Genomic DNA, 22,290 nt, shown 5'->3' with positions numbered 1-22,290 from the left:
AAACAAGGATACAAAGTCATACATGAATCCATGTTCTCTGATCTACTCATTTGATATACCTTTTGAGAGAGTTTTGGTATGATGGTCTTCCTCAACCAAATCTTTAATTCCTTTTGAGACCTTTATTTTCTCTCTGATGTGGAGAGGAGAAAACTAGTTGTGATTTGGTGTCTTGGAGACCATAACCGTTCTTTATGTGTTAACTTATAGGGTTCTCATTATCCCCTATAGGCCAACTGTTTGAGTATCCACTCATTAAGCTCATATTTGTTATCAGTTTTAGAAGTCTTTTAGGTTGTCATTAATTAGATCACTTATTTTATAACCCAAAAAATAATTAGTCAATATAATTGTATTAAATATATGATGTCCACCTTAATTAGAAATTATGAATTTCTAACAACATGTACATATGATATTGGAAAGAAATTGATTGAAGCAAAGGAGAAAGAACAATTGTATGAGTTCTTAATGGGAATGGATAATGATTTCAGAACCATTAAAAGCTCATATTTGGCCATGAAACCAACATCAGGTCTGAGTTCAACATACCACATGGTGTTAGAGGATGAACAACAAAAGACCATCTTCGCTAGAAGGAAACCCATGCAAGAAGCTACCGCTTTCCAAGCCTATTCTCAAAATCGTGGATCCGGTAGGGAAGTTGTTTTGCCGCAAAATAATTTTCAAAATCGCTTTCATGAAAGGGAGGGCAAGTGTAGCGGATCTGATACTTCATCATATTGTACCCATTGTGGTCACCAGGGACATGAATCTGAAGCGTGTTTCAAGCGTATTGGTTATCCAAAATGGTGGCCAACCAAAAAGGGAATCAAGATGACATAACGATAAATTAAACGAAAGTACTCAAGGCAACATATGTCAATATCGAATCCAGTTCAAATTCTGGGACTAAAAGTGGCGCGGTACGCTATGTTGATACACCACTAAACAAAAATTAATGGCTCAACAACTAAAAGAGCCTCACCCTCTACTAACATAGCCACTAAGATGATTTTAAATAGTGCTTGGATGATAGGCACATATGCTACTGAACATATAACTTTGTCATAAAACCTTTTTGGAAGACGAGTGAGAATATGACAATGACATGTTGACCACTATTCCTAATGGAGATGTAATACATGTAAAGGGAGTTGGGAATTTAGTTCTACCAAATGGTTTGAAATTAAATAATGCTCTACATATTCTGGAACTTAAATATAATTTACTCTAAGTTAGTAGAATGACAAGAGACTTGAATTATACATTAACATTTTTCCAGATTTTTGCACAATGCAAGATTTATGCTCGAGGACCTTGATTGGCATGGGTAGGTAAAATACTACATGGAACCGACCATAAATAAAGGAGCAATGGTGACAGTTTCTGTTGATGTAAAAATTTGGCACAGAAGATTCGGTTATTCTTCAACTTCCAACCATTGTGAAATATATTTCTTGGACAATTATTCTAAAACTTTCAACATCTAACCATGTGATTCATGTGTAAGGGCTAAGCAAACTCATTTCTCATTTTATGATAGTTCAATAAAATCAATTGTTTATTTTGAATTACTACATGATGACATTTGGGGGCCATATAGTTTCCCCTTATTTTCTGGAGCACATTATTTGTTGTCTATTGTTGATGATTTTATTCATATTGTGTGGACTTACTTGATTAAACACAAGCCTGATGTGCGCGAGTTTTTAATAACATTTTACAAAATTGTGGATACACAATTTAGATAATAAGTTAAGAAAATGAGGAGCGATAATGGAGGGGAGTTCACTTCTAATAGCATGGTGAAATTTTATATTAAGCGAGGAATTGTGCTAGAAACTACTTGTTGAATTTTGCTACTATTTTGTTCTTGTTGAACACTATAATTTGTTGTTTTTTGCTATTGTTTAACATTGTTTTTTGTTGTTGAATATTTTTTTTATGATAATGCTCATATTTTCCCCTCTGAATTATGCTTAATATTTTAAAGTGTATTACACTTAATGTGTTAGTCATTTTTATGAGTTTTAAAATAAATATGCAATGTCAATCTTTTATAAAAAAAACGATCTAAACCGTGTCAAAACTGCATATAATATATAGATCGGATTGGATTAAACATCTTAATATAAACAAACCAGGCTTAAATAAACCATAAATTAATTACGTGTCTGGATCAGATGATATTTTACCTAAATATCAATCCAAGCCGACCACAAACACCTATACTAGTGAGAACTCAAGAAGCAACGACCTCTTAGTTTCTTCATCAAATTTAAAACTAAACATAAAAATGGTTAATATTTAATAATTCCCTTAAAATTATTCAAATGATTAATCAATGAAGTCATATCTTGATCTTTTAAGTCCAAAGTAAGTTTTTTATATAAAAACATTTTATTATTCCAAGCCTTTATAGCATGCAATTGCCCAATCTTGTCCCCCAAGGTTTGAGCATCTACCTCCCACTAAATGGATTGACACATTGTCATCCATCTTGTTCTTTAGTCTTGAGAAGGTGTGATATGTGGAGATATCTGAAAAGATTCTCTGATGATCAAGTCAATATATGAGAGATATAAAATGTGAGAGAATAATAGCAAGAGATTAAGTAAGTTTAGTATGTTAGTAAATGTAAGTAAACTTTCTTACGGGGATAATCCTCTATTTATGGTGGAAATGTGAAAGGAATATTCTCTTGTTGATGATTTTGGCTTGACTAACCAAATTGCTTTGTAGGGTCTACTTCAAGCATGCAAAGGTTACTTTTTCTACCCAAAATAATTACCCATCCTTGTAAATATCCATTCTCAACCCCATTCTAACTCGCCTCATTTCACACTTTTCTCATCATCACACTCTTTTCTCCTCCTCCCGAGTCTAACTCACCTCTTTACGCTCTAAAATCAACCCAATATTATTTTAAATACCAAGTCTCTCCAAGTTATAAGACTCAAAAGAGATTTATGCATTGATTATTACATCTCACTGAATGAATATGTGAAGATTTAAGATCACTTTATTCTAAAACTCATTTATGAACTCACGAATATTCTCTCTCTCTTAGCTTAGTTGCCTTTATACAAGATATAAAATCTAGAATTAAGCTTATGATTCTATAGAAAAAGTATCTTTATATGGCTATATATAATCTTCATAGCTCTTGTAAGATGCCCCAACGGTCTTCAAATTAATATCCATTTAGAAATAACATTTAATGCAACGAGTCTCGCATCGAGAAGTTTATAATGCAGAATTTGTTGTGTCTTGGACCAAGTTTAGATGTTCAATAAATGTATTAGATCCCTTATGTATGATTTCTTCTTCACATATCCTATTTGATAATTACTTCAAACTTTAAAGGTTGATTGCTTGTGTTGTTGTTGTTGAGCGTCCTTTCTGATTATTATAGTGATAGTTGAAACAACAAATATTCTTATTAAATATGTATAACAATTATTTGAAAAAAAATTCAAATCAGTTGACGAGTAAAAATCATATATATATTTGATATACACATGAGTTTGCATGCAATGTTTCCTAGAGGCATATTTGATTGGACACAATTGTTAGTGGACATGACAATTCATGGGATGAACTTAATCTCTACACAGGTTTGATTTAACACTTTAAAAACATTGCAAGCATTGTTTTGGATGTGTTGGAATATATTTTCTTTTCATGATCTATTTAAAAATATCTTTAGCATAAATAATTACTATTAAATTTTTGTTTTTTAATTTTAATTGTTTGTTATTCACCAAAATATTAGGAAAGAAATTAAAAGATTAATAAGTTGATTTCTTAAAAAAAACATCAAATCCGTTCCAACATGTTTATGAACTAGTAAATTTTTGTTCAAATATATCTCAATAAGATCCTTTTATCTATATAGCCAATAATATATGTGCTAGATTGTTATTCTTACTAATGATTAAATGAATTATGAAACAAAAGCGTACGTGGTCAATTTGATATATGAGAGATCTAATGGAAACGATGTGAATGTTTGTATTAGTTGACTTTAAAGAATCAAAATATCAACATTTTCATTTAGGTTTACAATCTCGATAAATGTTAGGTTGGAAAATATAGTTTACGTATATTTTAATTCTTCAACTTTTTTATTCAACCTGCAAGTTATATAGTACAAGTTGGAAATGTAACTTATTATTATAATAATAGAGTAAAATAATATTTCACCAATTGATCACTATCAATCTCTTTTAATAATACTAAGTATATAAATTATGAGTGAGATCCACTTATTTTATGAGTAAATTTTTCAAATTTACTTTCATCTTAACTATCAATCTTTTAGAAACTTAATGATTTAGATCTACTCACTAATTAAAACCATTGAATTTTCGTAGAATTAATGATTAAGATGAAGAGTAAGTTTAGCATAAGTGGTTCCCTCCTCCTAAATTATTATTAGTGAAGGGCGAAACAAAAGTTGAGTGTATTATCTATATAGCATAAGTATACTATTTATATATCATTTATTTATATTATTTTTTCTAAAGATTTAATAATGATTAAACATAAATTATAGATGATACAATGACAATGTATAAAACTCAAACTTTCACTACATATACATTTTTTTCCCAAAAAAAAGTTAGCCATAATTGTAGGACACAACAAAAGTTAATTTTAAAGTTGAAGCATAAAATTTAAATTGTGAAAGTTCAAGTATAAATTAAAATATTTTAGTTAAGTAACCTAATTATAAAAAATTGAAGTTTCCATACCTATGTAATTTTTTTAAATTGTTCAAGATCTATAGACTAATTAAACTTTTATTTTACAGATTACCCTAATGATTTTACAATTTCTCAATTCACCCCTTAAAATTCATTAATTTGAAGTATTAAACCACCTTATACTTGAATTCACTACACTTCTGATTCAAGCTTTGGTTTCTCTACTCTTTCCATGGCCACTCTTCCAATACTCCAACACGAAGAAAAGATCATACAAACCGTTAACCAAAACCCTGTTGTTGTAATCATTGGAGAAACCGGTTCCGGAAAGAGCACACAACTCTCTCAGATTCTTCACCGCCACGGTTACTCCAATTCTGGCAAAATCGCCGTCACTCAGCCCCGCCGTGTCGCCGCCGTATCTGTCGCTAGGTAGAGTAACACCCTCTATTTCAATTTTGAAGTGTTGGGTACTTGTTATTTCTCATGATTTTGCTTCATGTGTTGCAAAGTTCAAGTCTTTATGTGGTTTTGAATAATGGGTTAGTGAAAAAATGTGATTTTTTGTTGATACGTTGTTGTTTTAATTTGTGTAGACGAGTTTCTCAGGAACTTGGGGTTCATCTCGGTGAGGAAGTGGGGTATGCAATTCGATTTGAGGATAGGACTTCACACAACACACGCATAAAGTAAGCAATGCCATAATTTTGTGTTTCTTTTGAATTTTAACTTGGGGTGCGTTTTTCTAAACAGCTTAATTAAGCACTTCTTGAATAAGCTATTTTGAAGTAAGCTATTTTGAAGTATGCTAAAACAAGCTTATTCTCACATGCTTATTGAATTAAGCTGAAAATAGCTTGTTGGAAGGTCATAGATAAGCTATTTTCATAAGATTATTTTCTTAAGTTGTTTTATAAGCTTAAATAAGCTCTCTATAAGCTCTTCTAAATGTCCCCATCTTTTACTTTTCGAATGTTCTTTGATTGTGTGGCAGTGAGGTTCATTTGATTTGACTTAATTTGATCAGATACCTTACTGATGGGGTCCTCCTCCGGGAAAGTCTAGCTGATCCTGAGCTAAATGATTATTCTGTAGTCATATTGGATGAAGCTCATGAACGAAGTTTAAACACGTAAGACATGTACCACCTTGTTCTATCTTATATCCTTACAGCTTTCTAACACTTTAGACTATGCAGCATGGTTTTAATAGAAATTGCAAACATAATATGTCTGATGTGGCTGCAATTGCAGTTTTGTTGAGGCCATGGAAACCTCAAAAACCACAATATTATGGTCGCAGAGAACAATTTAAAACCATGTTATATAGTATTTCCAAGTGTAGTTTTATATATTTCGATCAGATGTCATGGATACCTTCCCCCCTTCAAATTACTGCAATTTGTAATTGGTGTGTTTAATTATCAGGGATATTTTGATGGGGTTGATGAAACGCTTGGTTAAAGTTCGTTCCTCTGACTTCAAAGTTTTGATCACATCAGCGACTCTTGATGGCAATAAAGTATCAAAGTTCTTTACAGATTGTCCTGTCTTGACAATTCCAGGAAAGCTGTACCCAGTTGAGATACTTTATAACAAGGAGCGTCCCTCAAGCTATCTCGAATCTTCTCTGAAAACAGCTCTTGGTATGGCGTGGAGTTTTAACCTCATCTTCCTTCCATGATACATGTTTTAATAGTACCTATAATTTTTAATTTATCCGGCACGGTGTCTAGATAAAATTGCGCTGGCACCATGTAGTCAGGCAAAAATTATGTCAATATGTTAACTTTTTGCCTGGTTCATTGCATATGATATAAACTCCTACACGACATGTTTTTTTGTCATCTATTAAGATAACATCTCTTTGAAAAACTGGTATTGGCCCTTAAAAAGAGGATGATAAAATCATTGCATATACGTAAACAAGATGCTAAGGCCTAAGAGGGTGATGTATTTTAAATCTGAATTGTGAAATCGTTCATATTGTTGTAAAATATCACACTCATTTCCTTAGGCTTTAGCTCCTTTGATGATTCAATGGCGTTTCAAATAGAAAGTCAGGAAATATTGTCAAGTTGTGTCAACTTGACCTGTACGCACTCCAGTTCAGCCGTACTATTTTCTGTAGTTTAACTTTTTATTTTCAGTGGTTGATGAGGTATTGGTTTTGCAGATATACATGCTCGTCAACCAGAAGGGGATATTTTAATATTCATGACTGGACAGGTGAACATTTTGTTATATGGTATTAACCCTGTAACTTCTACTCCAGAGTGTAACTTTTAATCATTTAATTTCTAATATGATGTCATGACAGAAAAAACTTCAATGATCTTCATACAGGATGATATAGAGAAGTTGGTATCTAAGTTGGAAGATAAAGTTCGGGCTCTTGAGGAAGGTTCCTGCATGGATGCTATAATCCTTCCCCTACATGGTTCTTTGCCACCTGAATTGCAGGTAGGTAAATTTTATATTTTGAAGTCTTCCTATCTGAGAAATGCGCATACCAATGGTTTGAGGTACTGACTCCTTTCTAAGTACTTTCAATTTTCTGTAAACTGATGTAATTATCCACGTCTGAAATTTCAAATATTAAGAAACACCATTTGCAATTGTCTGATCATTTGGAACGGCTTATTTTTCTTGAGTTTTGCCTTTAGAAAACCTGACTAATGGAACTTGGAGAGTTTTCTCAATTTCTTGGAAAAAACTTAGTGTGAAACTGCCTTGAGTGGATTTGCCATAGTTTTTTGCTCTTTTGACTTGATACTTACTTTGCTTGCTTCATAACCATATGTAAAATCATATTTCTCGACTTGCAGTATACACTTAAAAGCGTATATTTGCTTCTTTTCTTTTAGGAAAAAACCATAGATTTTCATTTGATGTTTGAGGTACTATATAAAAATAGGTTTGAGCCATTATACCTTTTTTCGTGCATTTTTTCTCATTCATGTCTTGTATAATCTTACAGGTGCGTGTATTTAGTCCTCCACCTCCAAATTGCAGACGAATTATTGTTGCAACAAACATTGCTGAAACTTCTTTGACTGTTGATGGTGTAGTGTAAGGGCGCTGATACTTTTTTTAAGTAGTTTTAATTTACTATTAAAACTTCACGAAAGACATGCCTACCCAGCTCACTATATATTATCATTGATATAAGTTTTTTTGTTAAGGTTGCCATTGCTGTTATTACTTACTGTAATAATTCAAAAGTTTCGTATCTGTTCTTAGCCCATTTATTTTCATATTAGCCAGAAAAGAGTCTAATACTGTTTGGAAAACCAAACTCCTATGATCCATTTCTTGAATATTGCTAACAGGCTGGAGTAATGTCATGATTAAGCTATTTCTATAAAAACAGTGTGACTATTGCTTAGCGTATAGAACCCAGAAGAGGATAAAATATTGTTGACAAAACAAGAATACAAGTGCTCAATGTACACCATAGAAGAGCAGGCAGCACATTCTATTCCTCTTGACATAATTTAAAAATTCACTTAAGATGTTGCTTTAACTAATTCTTTATTTTGCTTATATTTTTAGACATGTTTTTTGTTACATAATGTTAATTTCTGTATGAAAAATTTATGATGTGATTCTTGTAACACTGTCTGAGATGCAACTATTGAGGATACAGATCTTTCCTTGCCATTTGAATTTTCCTATTGTGATTACAAGGTTTACATGTGTTCGTTGATTTTGCTGCATTTAGCAATTATTTTCTATTTTGGATCAAGCACATTAGTTTGTCTTCTCAAAATTTCGGAAAATGTTTTTATGTATTTTAGGTATGTCATTGACTCAGGGTATGTAAAGCAAAGACAGTACAACCCATCTGCTGGCATGTATTCTCTTGATGTTGTTCAAATTAGCAAGTAAGCTATTCATAATTTAATATCTCATTGTGGCTTGAAGCATTTCCTCCCCTTGTGGGAAAAGGCTTTGATTATTGTTGTAACATGAAGTATAGGTGCTCTGATGCAATGCTTCTTTACATGCAAGTGAATCATATTTAAGTTTTTTTTTCCCAATAGAGGTTCATAGTCACTAAAAATCTTGAGTACTTTTTTATTACTATGATATGAACAAAGAAGCAATCACACATGTTTAAAATTTTTTTCTTGTGTTAATAATTATTAGGATAGTTTAAAAAGGGTAACAACACAAACCATCCTAGAGGTTTGGCTAACTGACACATAATCCCATTCTTACTCAGAAAATGCACCCCAATCTATTGAATGGATAAGGTTAATGATAAGATTAAGCTTAAGCCTAGGATTAAAAATGTGTATAGAAGGGAAAATAGGCAAGTCTAGTTAGAGTCTTCTTAATTGTAATACATTTCCTAAAATGTCCCTCAGCAGTTAGTTTGTCAGGCTTTCTATAATAGTTTGTTAGTTAGGCTATAAATAGGGAACTAGCCTCTTGGAGAAGGGGGAGTTAATTGGGAATTAGAATTTTGGTTGTGGAATCAAAGGAGGGTCGTGGGACCTCTTGTATAATCTGAATTCTTATTCTTCTTTCATTCCTTTTCTATTCTTGTTCTTCTTTCATTCTTTGTAATAATACTCTTGTTCTTCATCCCAATCAAGAATCACATTGATTCTGGTTTCGGGTATTGTTTTCCATTAATTCTTTTCTTTCTTCTTGAATTCATACCAGTGTTCATCAGTTAAACTGTGCTGTTAGGTGTGACTCACTATTGTTAACCATGGTTGAGTAACACACTCATAAACTTAACCGGTTAAAGTGGTTTCCAGTTACCGTATGGCAACTGCCGTTCTCGATGGCCTTAGCCCTCATTGTAGATTCCACCCAATTCACCAGGCTCCAGTGCAAAGCACCATGATCCATGGCTGCCCACCTAGGTTGTCGCACCCTCCATGCATCCTAACCACACACCATAGCCTTGACACATAAACCCTCACTGCAATACCCAGTGCCTCCCACACTCTAACACCCCCACCCCTGAATAAGATGTACTCACCATCTTCATCTTTGTCATGTTAGCATCATTCCCCTTACCATTTTCACCACCCAATCGTGAACCACCACCACTAACAGCCTGCCACCTTTGCAAGCCTATCCCAGCTGCTATTGCCGTTATCACAAAACTCCATATGCCATTGTTAACACCAATCGTTCATGCCCCTCTCAGATTGTGGGATTTGGTGACTGTTTGTTGTTGTGGGCTATTGTGTTCTTGAGTTGAGTGAGTGTTGATAGTTGATGTATGGTGGTAGTGAGTGGGAGCGGTTGTGGCCTATGGCTCATGTTACTCGCCTTTTGACTTGAAGGTCATAAGTTCAAATCATGTAAACAACATTTTTGCTTGTGAGGGTAAGGTTGCGTATATCTACTGTCCCCAGACCCCACTAGGTGGGGGCCTTGAGCACTGGGCCACCCTTCTTTTTTGCAAGGATGCTCTATATCACTTAAGATTTCAATGGAGGACAAGTCCATTCCTAAGGCATCCAAGTTCAGAGAATGAATGTCAAATGTTCCAGTTCCTTTATGACTCAGATGTAGACATCTCATTGGGCAAAGGTTTTCCCAAGCTCTATAGCAGGTGTGCTTTGACTTTGAAAAAGAATGTGAGAACTGATTAAATAAGCATTTACCAGCAATTGATCCTTGAATCTGTGACCCAATAGGTTTGCAGTTCTCTGGTGAAGAGTGAACTACAGAAGAGGGGTGACGTACAACTTGATTGTTGATGGCATTATCAGATTTTTGCGGTGTATTTTACCTTGGACGAGAATTTTCCGACTAGTGCTGAATGATCTTCCATGACATTTTTGGCAGTTAAAGGGGAATCCATGACTTGAGCATCCTTTCTTTATGTGAGATACATTCATCATGGGTGTTGTGAAGTTTCCACCCTTACCTTTTGAATTGCTAGAATGAAACAGTGAATGGGGTGAATTTTCTTGCTCTCTTTCATGCTTTGGGTAGTGGTCAGGCCGTTGAAGAAACCCTCCAATGATATTAATTTTTTTTGGTGAAGTGAGAGTGTTCTGTATTTCCGTTATTCTTACAGAACCGTTAATGTTATAGCTTTCGTGGGGATGGGGGGTGGGGATGTCATTTAGCCAAACCTCAATGGGGGTTGTGTTATTTATTCTTCTATTTTTATTTTGAAATAAACAATTCATAATTTTCAAGATTATTCAAAAAATTCTGACATTGCAGAGTGCAAGCTAATCAGCGCGCAGGCCGAGCTGGACGAACCCGTCCAGGGAAATGCTATCGTCTATATCCTTCCCGAGTTTACGATGACGAGTTCTTGGATGCTACAGTTCCTGAAATACAGAGATCTTCTCTCGCTGGCTGTGTTCTTTACTTGAAGTCATTGGACCTTCCAGATATTGACATTCTCAAATTTGACTTTCTTGATCCTCCTTCATGTAAGATTTTTCTTATAATGTAAAAGTTTGGTAAATGACACTTATGCTGTTCTGCCAGTTTGGTAAAAGATCATTGGTAACTGAACTTTGTTTCTCATTGATCCTGGGAATTATTTTCTTTTGTTATCTCGTCAGTTTTAATTATTTCCTTTCCTTTTTCATTGTCTTTATTTTTTACCCCCCATTTTTTTGCATGTGACCTTATAGTTGTGCATGTTTTTATTTCCTTAGTTATATTCTTGATCCTTTACAATCAGTAATTTGATAGGCACCTAACCATAATTTGGTGATTGAATAACTGGGTTTTCTGCAGCCGAGTCATTACAAGATGCCTTGAAGCAATTATACCTGATCGATGCAATTGATGAAAATGGTGCAATTACAAATACTGGACAAAAAATGGCTGGTACTTATTGTTTGTTTCTATAGTTTAGTATTGAATTTCAAATATTTGTATGGAGAAATCATGCCTTGGGGAATATTGTTATCTTCTTCATCATAAGTGATGAGGGCCTTCACCAGGACACTGTTTCACTATTAGTATTATTATTATTATTTTCATAGTAGAGTTGTCAATAGTTGTTAAAATTTTACAATTCAGAATTCGTATCTTACGATTTGACAAGTGAATGATTTGTATCATGTGGTGAATCACAGATGATCGTGAATCGGTGTGATTCATTATCACTGTTACGATTCACACAATTCGTTAAAAATTTTCTTTTTAACTTTTTCCACCAAATCTCATAAAAAGAATATTCATACGAGCTTTAAGTTGCTAAATGAAAAAGGAATTAAAGGAGAACTATATATATCCTATTTGATTATCCCATTGCCACGTTCCTTTTTCAGCAACAGGTGCTTCAGAGGTTCATTCACTCTGCACCCTATTTCACACATTCGTTTTTCTGTGAGACTTGTTAAGTTGTTTTGTCTATTCCCACTTTAAAATCATCACATTAGGCATTATGCATGATTTATATGATATATTTTAAGTTATAGGTCATTGTGTGTATGAATCGTTTGCGATTTATGATTTTCACGATTCAAAAATTAAGTTGGCATTTCACGATTCAAATTGTGATTTGACTACCTTGGCATTGTACATAACAATTTTTAGTCATTATCTTAATGACCATAATAAGGGCCTCTTCACAACAGCTATTTTTTTATAACAAGTTTTTCCGTGTTTACATAAAATTTATTCTGTTCTTACCCATTAATTTTTCTGATAAAATGTTTAGGGATATATATTTCTCTAGGTTCCCTGATTCTTTTTATTCTATGCAGAACTTCCGTTAGAACCATCCCTCTCGAGAACCTTAATGGAGGCAAACAATTATGGTTGCATATCCGAGGCTTTGACTGTTGCTGCCATGTTATCAGCTGAAACTGCATTGCTATCAGCACCAGGGCGGAGGTTGATTTATATAGATATAAGATATAAGCAAGAGTCACAAGGCACACACTTTCAAGTTTCAACAATATAAAAAATACATTTCCTTTTAAGAAATGCACAAAATTTGTGGTTATTAAGGCGCTCTTTCTTTCGAGGCTTATAGAATTATTGAACGGCCTTCTCTGAATACAGTAAACTCAAGCATGCTAGATAATTAACAATTTTTATGGTTAAAATGCCACAGCCATCCTGGTCTTTCTTTCCAAGTTTATGGAGAGAACCTTTTATCAGGAGAAAGAAATTGCTAAGCGGGGATTCTATTAACATGGAAGAGTTAGTATCATTTGATTTTGTATGAAATGACTTAAATGCCCTCAAGTCTTATGCACTCTTAAGAGGAAAGTGAGTGATTACTTGGTCAAAATAAAAGTTTGGATGTTCTCCTCTATGCATAGTTGAGTAGGTTAGCATACTTCTCAAATGCACCCACTTGATTGAATTTACATTAACTACATACTTAAAAAATGTTTTTCAACTCCCATGCTTGTGTATACTTTGATATTGCAACTTTCATGAACTACACGCTTATGTATATTACATGATGTTTTTCTTCTGTTTTCTTGAGGTTTTGTACATTTAATATTTTCGAGTAATTAGTAACCGGGCTGTAACAACTTTCTTTTACCGGACAGCAAGATTGAGAGAAAGAGGAAAAACCCAGTAACTAATCTTCCTGATGGTTCTGGCTTGGGTGACCACATTCAATTGCTGCAGATATATGAGTGTTGGGATCAAACTGATTATGACATTGGTTGGTGCAAAGATAATGGCTTGCAGGTACCTTTATGCATTCTAGTAATTCCAAGAATGATGTATAAATTTGGGACTGAGTTTTTGCAGTAAAGTCTGTTAATAAATATTGTGTTATAAGGCTGTTAATAATCCCTTGTAGTATTGGAGAATTTTCCTCCACACATTGAATTCAGATGGTTGTATGATGTATCCTCTAAAGCAAAAATATTATGGTTTGTCGAGAAAGACATTCTGTTATTTTTTGATAAAAATCCATGCTTGAATTTTAATTTCATGAACATAGGCATACTAAAATACGAAGGTATATGCATATATGGCATTTTTTGAGTTTGTTCAGTGTATGATAGATGTGATGATCATTCTGGAATTAACTAATTGTAGGTGCGAGGGATGTTGTTTGTCCGAGATGTGCGTAAGCAGTTATCTCAGATAATGCAGAAAATGGCGAAAGGTTTGCATTTCATAATGCACAAAGTAACTAATTTCCTTTCAGATGCAGTGGTCATGTTACTAGCAAAAAGAACTAGCACTTGATTTTGACACATATTTATGTTTCTTTTGATACATTTCTTTTAAAAAATAAAATAGAAGTGTGGAGAAATAGTTGACTATGAAATTAAAATGGGGCATATTTTAATTGCTCCTTTCCATTTGCTTCCAGTTCATCCTCGTGTATTTGTGTTTTTTGAGTAGAATTAAATTTTGCAGTTTATAATTCATTTTTTATTGCAAATCATATAGTAATGGTGCATGCTATAATTTATGGGATTTGACAAATGACAACAAAAGCATCTTCACTGTGAGAAGAACTCTGTTATTTCTTCTTATTTGCAAGTTTATCTTATAATTTAAAGATCTTTTGGTGATATCATTCCCGGAGTAATGTTGAGCTATGGTGTTAGACCTGCTAACACAACAAAGGGTCCTATTGACACCTTGGGCAGATTAATACATGATGAAAATAGGCCCATAGTGTGGAAAGTATATACTAGAAGAATTAAAAAGGGGGCAGATGGGAAGAATGAGGTGGCAAGAGGAAAAGGACAAAATGAAGGAGGATAATTGGGTGTGCACTTTTCGGTTACTTATACACATGAGAGAGAGAAAGGAGGTATCTTTTGGGGAATAGAGCATTCTGTTAGGAATGGAATAGAGAGTAACCCACTCTATTAGGAGCTTAGCTCTGTGGCAATAGAATCTTCTATTGTAATAATCTTTTCAACTTTATATGAAATAATACACTATTCCCCATTCTCATATTCAACTTATATACTCTGCTATTTTCTTCTTACCTTTTACCATTGTGTTTCTGGTTTTTAACAAACTGGTCCGACCTACCGGGTACGTGAACGAAGGGACCGGTGAAAGAGGATTTACACACGTTGAATGCCACCGAAGAAGAAGACAGTCCAATCTAGAGAAATGGAAGCAAAGGTTGCAAGCAATGGAAAACGAGTTAATGAGCATCAAAATAACGATGGCAGAAATGAAAGAGAAAGCAGAAGAGAATCAAGCCAACTTGATGGCTCTGTTGATGAGGAATTTAGAGAAGGATCGACATAAATGAAAACAAATAAACTCACCAGAGGAAGAAGAGGTGCTCCCTAATGTAACGAAATCAACACCGGAGAAGGGTAGGAGTTCATCATCACCAATTGGGGGAAATGGAGCGAGTTCGGGGATGAAACAATTACAGGGCGAAGCTCTCAATGAATTCTGGCAATTTGTTAAGAAGGTGGAGTTGCCTATGTTCAACGGTGAGGATCCCGTTGGGTGGATATCACGAGCTGAAATTTATTTCAAAGTACAGGAGACCCATGAAGCAGTTCAAGTTAGCCTAGCTTAACTTTGTATGGAAGGATCCACTATACACTTTTTCAATTCTTTGATGAATGAAGATGAGCTATCCTGGGAACGGTTGAAAGTCGAACTAATAGACAGTTACGGAGGTTTTGGGGAAGGAAGTGTGTATGAACAACTTACTGCACTCCGACAGCGTGGCAGTGTAGAGGAATACATCCAGGATTTTGAACGTTTGACATCACAAGTGAGAAGGTTGCCCGATGACCAATTTTTTGGTTACTTTTTGCATGGGTTGCAGGACGAGATACGTGCAAAGATCAGAAGCTTGAAGGTGTTGGGACCCATTTCTCGTGCTCGTCTAATGAATGTTACCAGAGCCGTAGAGAATGAGGTTCAAGGACGGAGTCCAGGAGCTAATTCGATTCGCAGGGGTGAGTTTCGTTTTGGATCTGGGCCTCAGGTGGGGTCTTATTCAGGCCCAAGTCATAATGCTCAACACAATAAAATGGGAACGGAGTGGGTGATGGTGAATGGGGTCAAAGAGAATCGTTTACAAACGAATGGGCCAGGGAGAAATGAGAGCAGTGGGTCAAGGCCCAATATGAGACCAGAAATCAATGAGAAGAAAATTTACAACCCAAGAGACAGAGGCACTACAAATGTGGAGGACCCTATCATCCCCTTCATCAATGCCCAGATAAACAACTTTGAGTTATGGTGACAGACGATCTAATAGAAGAAGATGAAGTGGAAGATGAAGAGCAAGGTGAGAACGAAGGGGCCGAAGGAGAGTGCATTATTTTGAAATTTGGGAATTTGGGGAGTAATAAGGAGACTGCCCCACGCACATTGAAGTTAAGGGGACTGATTCAAGGTGTACTGATGCTGACTCTAGTAGACAGTGGTGCCACTCACAACTTTCTATCTAGGACCTTGGTGGAGTCTATGGGTTGGGCCAGTGAAAGAACTCGGAGCATAAAAATCAAATTGGGCGATGGCTATAAGGTGGAAACAACAAGGATGTGTAGAGGAATGAAGGTGGAGATGAACGGTGTGGAGTTCATTATAGACGCCTACTTGTTCGATTTGGAGGAAATTGACATGGTGTTGGGTGTTTCTTGGCTATCCAGTTTAGGAGAAATGGTGGTGAATTGGAAGCAACATATTATGAAATTTACATGGCAGGGGACGTTGATCAACCTTAAGGGAGAGGACTATAATGTTGGAAGTAATGGGTCTTTGCAAAGCTTGTTGGTTCAACCAAAGATGTGGGTAGGTGGTTTAATCATGTCCATGGAGATAGGGATTCCGAAAATCAAAGATGACAGTGATGAGAGGATTACACAGGCACAACGGGTTGTTTTAAATGAATTATTAAAACAATTTGATAAGGTGTTTCAGGAACCAAAAGGAATGCCACCAAAGAGAACGAAGGAACACGCCATCAATCTTCTTCCAGGAGAGGGACCAGTTAATGTTCGGCCATATCGTTACCCTCATCACCACAAGGATGAGATTGAGAAACAAGTTAAAGAGATGATGACAGCGGGAATTATCACAAACAGCCAGAGTGCGTATTCAAGCCCAGTTATTCTAGTGAAGAAAAAAGACAAATCGTGGCGTTTGTGTGTGGATTACCGGGCTTTGAACAAAATCACAATACCCGATAAGTTTCCAATTCCTGTGATTGATGAGTTATTGGATGAAGTCCACGGAGCCAAGTTTTTTTCAAAACTCGACCTCAAATCCGCCTATCATCAAGTGCGTGTGAAGGCTGAAGATGTGGAAAAAACAGCATTCCGAACACACGAGGGACATTATGAATATAGAGTGATGCCTTTTGGACTTATGAATGCCCCTGCCACGTTTCAGTCCTTGATGAATGAGGTGTTTCGACCAATGCTACGAAAATGGGTGCTGGTATTCTTCGACGACATATTGGTATACAACCAAGATTGGGACTCACACTTGCACCACCTTCCCGAAGTGTTATAGGTGCTCCAGGAACAAAGGCTAGTAGCTAACAGAAAGAAGTGCAGATTTGCCCAAAGATCCATCGAATACCTCGGTCACATCGTATCAGAAGAGGGGGTTGCTATGGACCCTGAAAAGGTCTCTGGTGTTTTGTAGTGGCCCATTCCCAAAAATGTAAAGGGGGTGAGGGGTTTTCTAGGTCTCACCGGGTATTACTGGAAATTTGTGAAAGACTATGGAAAGATTGCAAAGCCACTAACGGACCTCACCAAGAAAGAGGGTTTAGGCTGGAATGCTAAAGCTCATGCAGCTTTTGAAGAACTCAAACAGAGAATGACCACAACACCAGTTTTAGCACTACCAGATTTCAACAAGGAATTCACCATAGAATGTGATGCTTCTGGACACGGGGTTGGGGCCATTTTGACACAGCGGGGCAGACCCGTGGCTTATTTTAGCAAAGCATTAGGGGAGAGAAATTTGGCAAAGTCTGCGTATGAAAAAGAGTTGATGGCAGTAGCTTTAGCAATACAACACTGGAGACCGTACTTGTTGGGTCGAAGTTTCACAGTTTGCACCGACCAAAAGAGCCTCAAACAACTTTTGATGCAGAAAATTAACACAGTGAACCAACAAGACTGGGCAGCCAAGCTTCTGGGGTATAATTTCAGGATACTCTACATGTCGGGTCAAGAAAATAGAGGGGCTGATGACCTCTCTAGGCGAGATGAAGAAACAACGTTACACGCCATGGCACACTACCCCTTTTGGTTGGACAGCGGAGCCATCCTCGAGGAGACCTACAAAGATGAAACAATTCAGAAAATTATCAGTGATTTGCAATGCGGAAATGCGTCCAGGCCAGGATATTCTTGGGAGAATGGTGTTTTGTTGTATGGAGGCAGGTTAGTAATTTCAAGACAATCTTCTTGGATACCCACATTGCTAAAGGAGTACCACATCACTCCACAAGGAGGTCACTCAGGGTTTTATAGGACATATTGAAGGATGACATCAAATTTGTATTGGATAGGAATGAAAGGGGATGTCCAACGATTTGTTCGGGAGTGTGATGTTTGCCAAATGCAGAAATACTTAACTACAGTTCCTGGGGGACTTTTGCAACCACTCTCTATTCCTGAAAAAATCTGGGAGGAAATATCCATGGATTTCATTACTAGGCTGCCTAAATCGAAGGGTTATGATGCTATTTTTGTGGTAGTAGATAGGCTGTCCAAGTACAGCCATTTTATCCCTCTGAAACACCCTTACACGGCCAGGGTGGTAGCTGAAGCATTTATTAAAGAAGTGGTGAGGCTGCACGGTTTTCCAGCATCAATATTGAGTGACAGGGACCCAATTTTTGTGAGCAACCTGTGGAAGGAATTGTTCAGAATGCAGGGCACTCAATTGAAGATGAGCACTGCTTACCATCCTCAAACAGATGGACAAACAGAGGTTATTAACAGATGCTTAGAGACCTTCCTACGGTGCTTTATAGCAGATCAACCGTGAGGCTGGATACATTGGTTACACTGGGCAAAATTTTGGTACAATACTACGTACCATGAATCCATTGGGTGCGGTCCTTTTGAAGCTGTTTATGGGAGAAAACCACCTTCTCTGATCAAAGTGCAGCATGGAGAGGTGAGAGTGGAAACAATTCAGCGTGAATTATTCGACAAAGATGAAGCTTTGCGACAGTTGAAGTATCACCTTAGCAGGGCACAAACCAGAATGAAAGAATATTCAGACCATAAGAGAACAAATTTGAGTTTTGTGGTAGGAGAGTGGGTTTTCTTAAAGCTACGACCTCACCGACAACAATCAGTCATAACCAGAATTAACCAGAAATTGTCTGCACGATTTTATGGGGCCTTTGAAATAATAGAACGGATTGGAGCAGTGGCATACAAGCTTCGATTGCCTCAAGATTCAAAAATACATCCTGTATTTCATGTATCGCTGTTAAAGAAAGCCATTGGAAATTACAACGTACAAATGGAATTACCTAAGGGTCTCGAGGGGGACTGCGCAGAGGTTATCGAACCCACTGCTGTCATTGCAGAAAGAAAGGTGATTAAAGAAGGTGAGACAATTAACCATTGGCTGATTCATTGGGCTGGAAAATCTCCCGAAGATGCAACTTGGGAAGACGAATTCACTATTCGCAGCCAATTTCCGCAATTCAGTCTTGAGGACAAGACTGATCTTGAAGGGGGAGGTATTGTTAGACCTGCTAACACAACAAAGGGTCCTATTGACACCTTGGGCAGATTAATACATGATGAAAATAGGCCCATAGTGTGGAAAGTATATACTAGAAGAATTAAAAAGGGGGCAGATGGGAAGAATGAGGTGGCAAGAGGAAAAGGACAAAATGAAGGAGGATAATTGGGTGTGCACTTTTCGGTTACTTATACACATGAGAGAGAGAAAGGAGGTATCTTTTGGGGAATAGAGCATTCTGTTAGGAATGGAATAGAGAGTAACCCACTCTATTAGGAGCTTAGCTCTGTGGCAATAGAATCTTCTATTGTAATAATCTTTTCAGCTTTCTATGAAATAATACACTATTCCCCATTCTCATATTCAACTTATATACTCTGCCATTTTCTTCTTACCTTTTACCACTGTGTTTCTGGTTTTTAACATATGGCACATGCTTAAAAGTTAAAAGAGTAAAAAGGGAATGGACATTTTACCATAATGTGATTAAATTATTGCATAGAGACAGATGGTTTTCTTCTTTGAAAGTAGTTACATCATTAACAGCATAGTTAGCTGTTTCTAGTATAACCATTCTGTTCTGACTTAATGTGTGGAATCTATTGGTCAGTTGAGCTTATCTTTGATAATTAGATCAACCAGTATGCACTCCAGACACACACACTCACAAAAAGAGCAAATAAATAAATGGAATTAGATCAGTATTAAAAAATCTGTGTCTCTTTGTTTTACAATCAAATTAGTGAATCCTTTACATATGTTTTTTTCAACCTTGCAATAGGACCACTGGATATTAGGACAAATGGGAAAGGAGAAGAGTTCCGGAAGGGTTATCGAAATTTGAGAAAAGCTTTATGTACGGGCTATGCTAATCAGCTGGCTGAAAGAAAGATGCATCACAATGGCTATCGAATTCTGGGTTTTCAATCCCAGGTAGTCCAGGTATGAATAAAAAGAAATTTGGTAGTCATGTTTTGTTAATATAATATCTCCCTCAAGTTACTTCTCTTGTGCACTTTACCTTCAAGTCCATATCTAAGGCGACAAAACTTACAGAAATGTATCCCCGAAGAAAAAGAAAGGGGTAGGATCACTAATATATGCTGTGAAATCATGCTAGTTCAGAACAATTAGCTAGTATTTGTCAATTTCAACTAAATGCTTGATTTGTAGATACCTGAATAACTGTAATCTTTTGTCTTAGGTGCATCCATCATCCGTGCTGAAAGCTGATGAACTGGGCAAGTTCCCGGACTATGTTGTATACCATGAGCTGATTGCAACTCCACGGCCATACATGAGAAATGTGTGTTCTGTTGAGATGAGATGGGTTGTACCCATTATTAACAAGCTTAAGACACTAGATGTATACAAATTGAGGTAACCCTATCTCTTGTGTCATTGAATAACATATGTCAAATTCTTTTAAATGTTATTTTTTCCTTGGGTGTGTATGAAAACTTTCATGTTGTACATTATAAGTGTTTTTTGTTGAGATAAGCTAAATTTCTAGTTTGTGGTAAAAATGTTCTGAGCAAGAGATGACAAAGAAGCTAGAATCACTTATCAGACTAGTAACACACAATGTGCTTTCTGATTTACATTAATTGTTTTTACCAAAAACATTTTTGGAGGATCACTTTTTCTTAAGCCTAACCAAAAGAGCCCTATAACTTACTATACTTATATTTGGAGAGAAGGAGGCTATCATCATTGTTTATTCTAATCCTTTGTCTGTAACAGTGGCGGTGTTGAACACGTTGAGGAGGAAACTGAGAGAAATCTCCCAGATTTTCCCAAGAAGGATGTTGACATTGTTGCATCTGGTGATGACCGTGAAAGTAGAATACAAGCCGCTAGAGAACGCTTCCTTGCTCGCAAAGGCAATAAATGAGCACACTTACACCTGAGGAGATGATGATATTCACATGTTAGGCATTTTTCCGAAGAGCAGGTCAGTTAGTAAATTTGTCTGATTGCGACAACCGGGATGAACCCAGACTTAAGTTTTCCTGTTATCACAATTAGGTGGTTTGATATCATGTCAGTTTCATCCTCATGCAAATATTTCTTGCAAGCATCAGAGGATTTAGCACAGAACATAAGATTGGACTTCATTCTGCTATGATAAACTGGTTGAGTTATTGAATACATTGCTTGCATTGCAGAGTGTGCATGATATCAAGTATCTTGTTATGATTCTTGGTTACTGTAATGTAGCTGCAGTGGGGAAAGAAGAAAAGGAAAATGGAGAGAACAATTAGCAAGCTCCCTTAAAAAGCAAATGTTGATTGAACAATTCTAAGGGTGTTTTAGCTTATAGACATCAAAATGAGTTAATTACCATATAGTGCCACTTTCTCTTTTAAAGTATAATTTTACATTTTTGCTTGCTTTGTGATGCCCATGTAGTCTTGCAACAAATTGTTTTATACTACCAAAGGTATCCCTTCACCTTATGAGTAAGGAACTAATCCCTTTCAGGGTGTGTGACTATCCCTCCGAATAAGTGTTGTTCCTAGAAATCAAATACTGACCTTTTGATCTTTTTCGGATCTAATGGGACTTTCCACCACTAGACCAATGCCTTATTAGTCGGACTCTTATTTGATTATGTTCCAAAAACACTTTTCTAGAAGTGTACAAGGTAAAAAGAATGGTGGGAAGTGAAATTTTGTATGGTGTTAAAAGAACCCAATTTATTTGTCTATAAATCCAGCATATGACTTATTTGATTTGATTCAAATGAAGCGCTCAATGTATTTACAAATTGCAATGGCCTTTTTAATAAAAATGCAGTGCTATTACAACCAACTCTTAACTTTTTGTTGTTTGACAAATGTGTTAGCCCTCAGTGCACTGATTCAAGTGATAAAAGAATGAAGTTTTTGAAATAAGGACTGGTCATTATAGTCCACTCATACACTTTGTTAAGGAAATAG

At 36.0% G+C, this 22,290-nt stretch overlaps 1 protein-coding gene across 2 annotated transcripts; it reads left to right on the top strand.

The window, feature by feature from the left end:
- Positions 4,865 to 21,740, top strand: LOC109359921 (probable pre-mRNA-splicing factor ATP-dependent RNA helicase DEAH4). 2 transcript variants are annotated; one of them, XM_019604618.1, is made up of 16 exons: positions 4,865 to 5,144; positions 5,309 to 5,401; positions 5,740 to 5,844; positions 6,140 to 6,357; positions 6,888 to 6,940; positions 7,058 to 7,174; positions 7,692 to 7,783; positions 8,512 to 8,598; positions 10,916 to 11,130; positions 11,444 to 11,536; positions 12,421 to 12,550; positions 13,222 to 13,366; positions 13,724 to 13,793; positions 20,130 to 20,290; positions 20,553 to 20,728; positions 21,092 to 21,740. In XM_019604618.1, exons 1-16 carry the CDS (start codon positions 4,945 to 4,947, stop codon positions 21,240 to 21,242), a joined length of 2,106 nt encoding a protein of 701 aa, XP_019460163.1. In that variant the 5' UTR covers positions 4,865 to 4,944; the 3' UTR covers positions 21,243 to 21,740. The 2 variants fall into 2 exon arrangements, with proteins under 2 accessions (XP_019460163.1, XP_019460166.1); XM_019604621.1 differs by lacking the exon at positions 4,865 to 5,144 and having other exon boundaries at positions 5,317 to 5,401; positions 5,707 to 5,844.

This window comes from Lupinus angustifolius, chromosome LG01 (genome assembly GCF_001865875.1).
Source record: "Lupinus angustifolius cultivar Tanjil chromosome LG01, LupAngTanjil_v1.0, whole genome shotgun sequence".
NCBI lineage: Eukaryota > Viridiplantae > Streptophyta > Magnoliopsida > Fabales > Fabaceae > Lupinus > Lupinus angustifolius.
This window is presented reverse-complemented; position numbering and strand designations above follow the sequence as displayed.

Coding starts and splice junctions, on each gene's coding strand:
- LOC109359921 (XM_019604618.1), top strand. CDS start 4,945: ATGGCCACTCTTCCAATACTCCAACACGAAGAAAAGATCATACAAACC. Junction 13,794..20,129: donor AATGCAGAAAATGGCGAAAG/GTTTGCATTTCA, acceptor ACCTTGCAATAG/GACCACTGGATATTAGGACA. Junction 20,729..21,091: donor CTAGATGTATACAAATTGAG/GTAACCCTATCT, acceptor TGTCTGTAACAG/TGGCGGTGTTGAACACGTTG.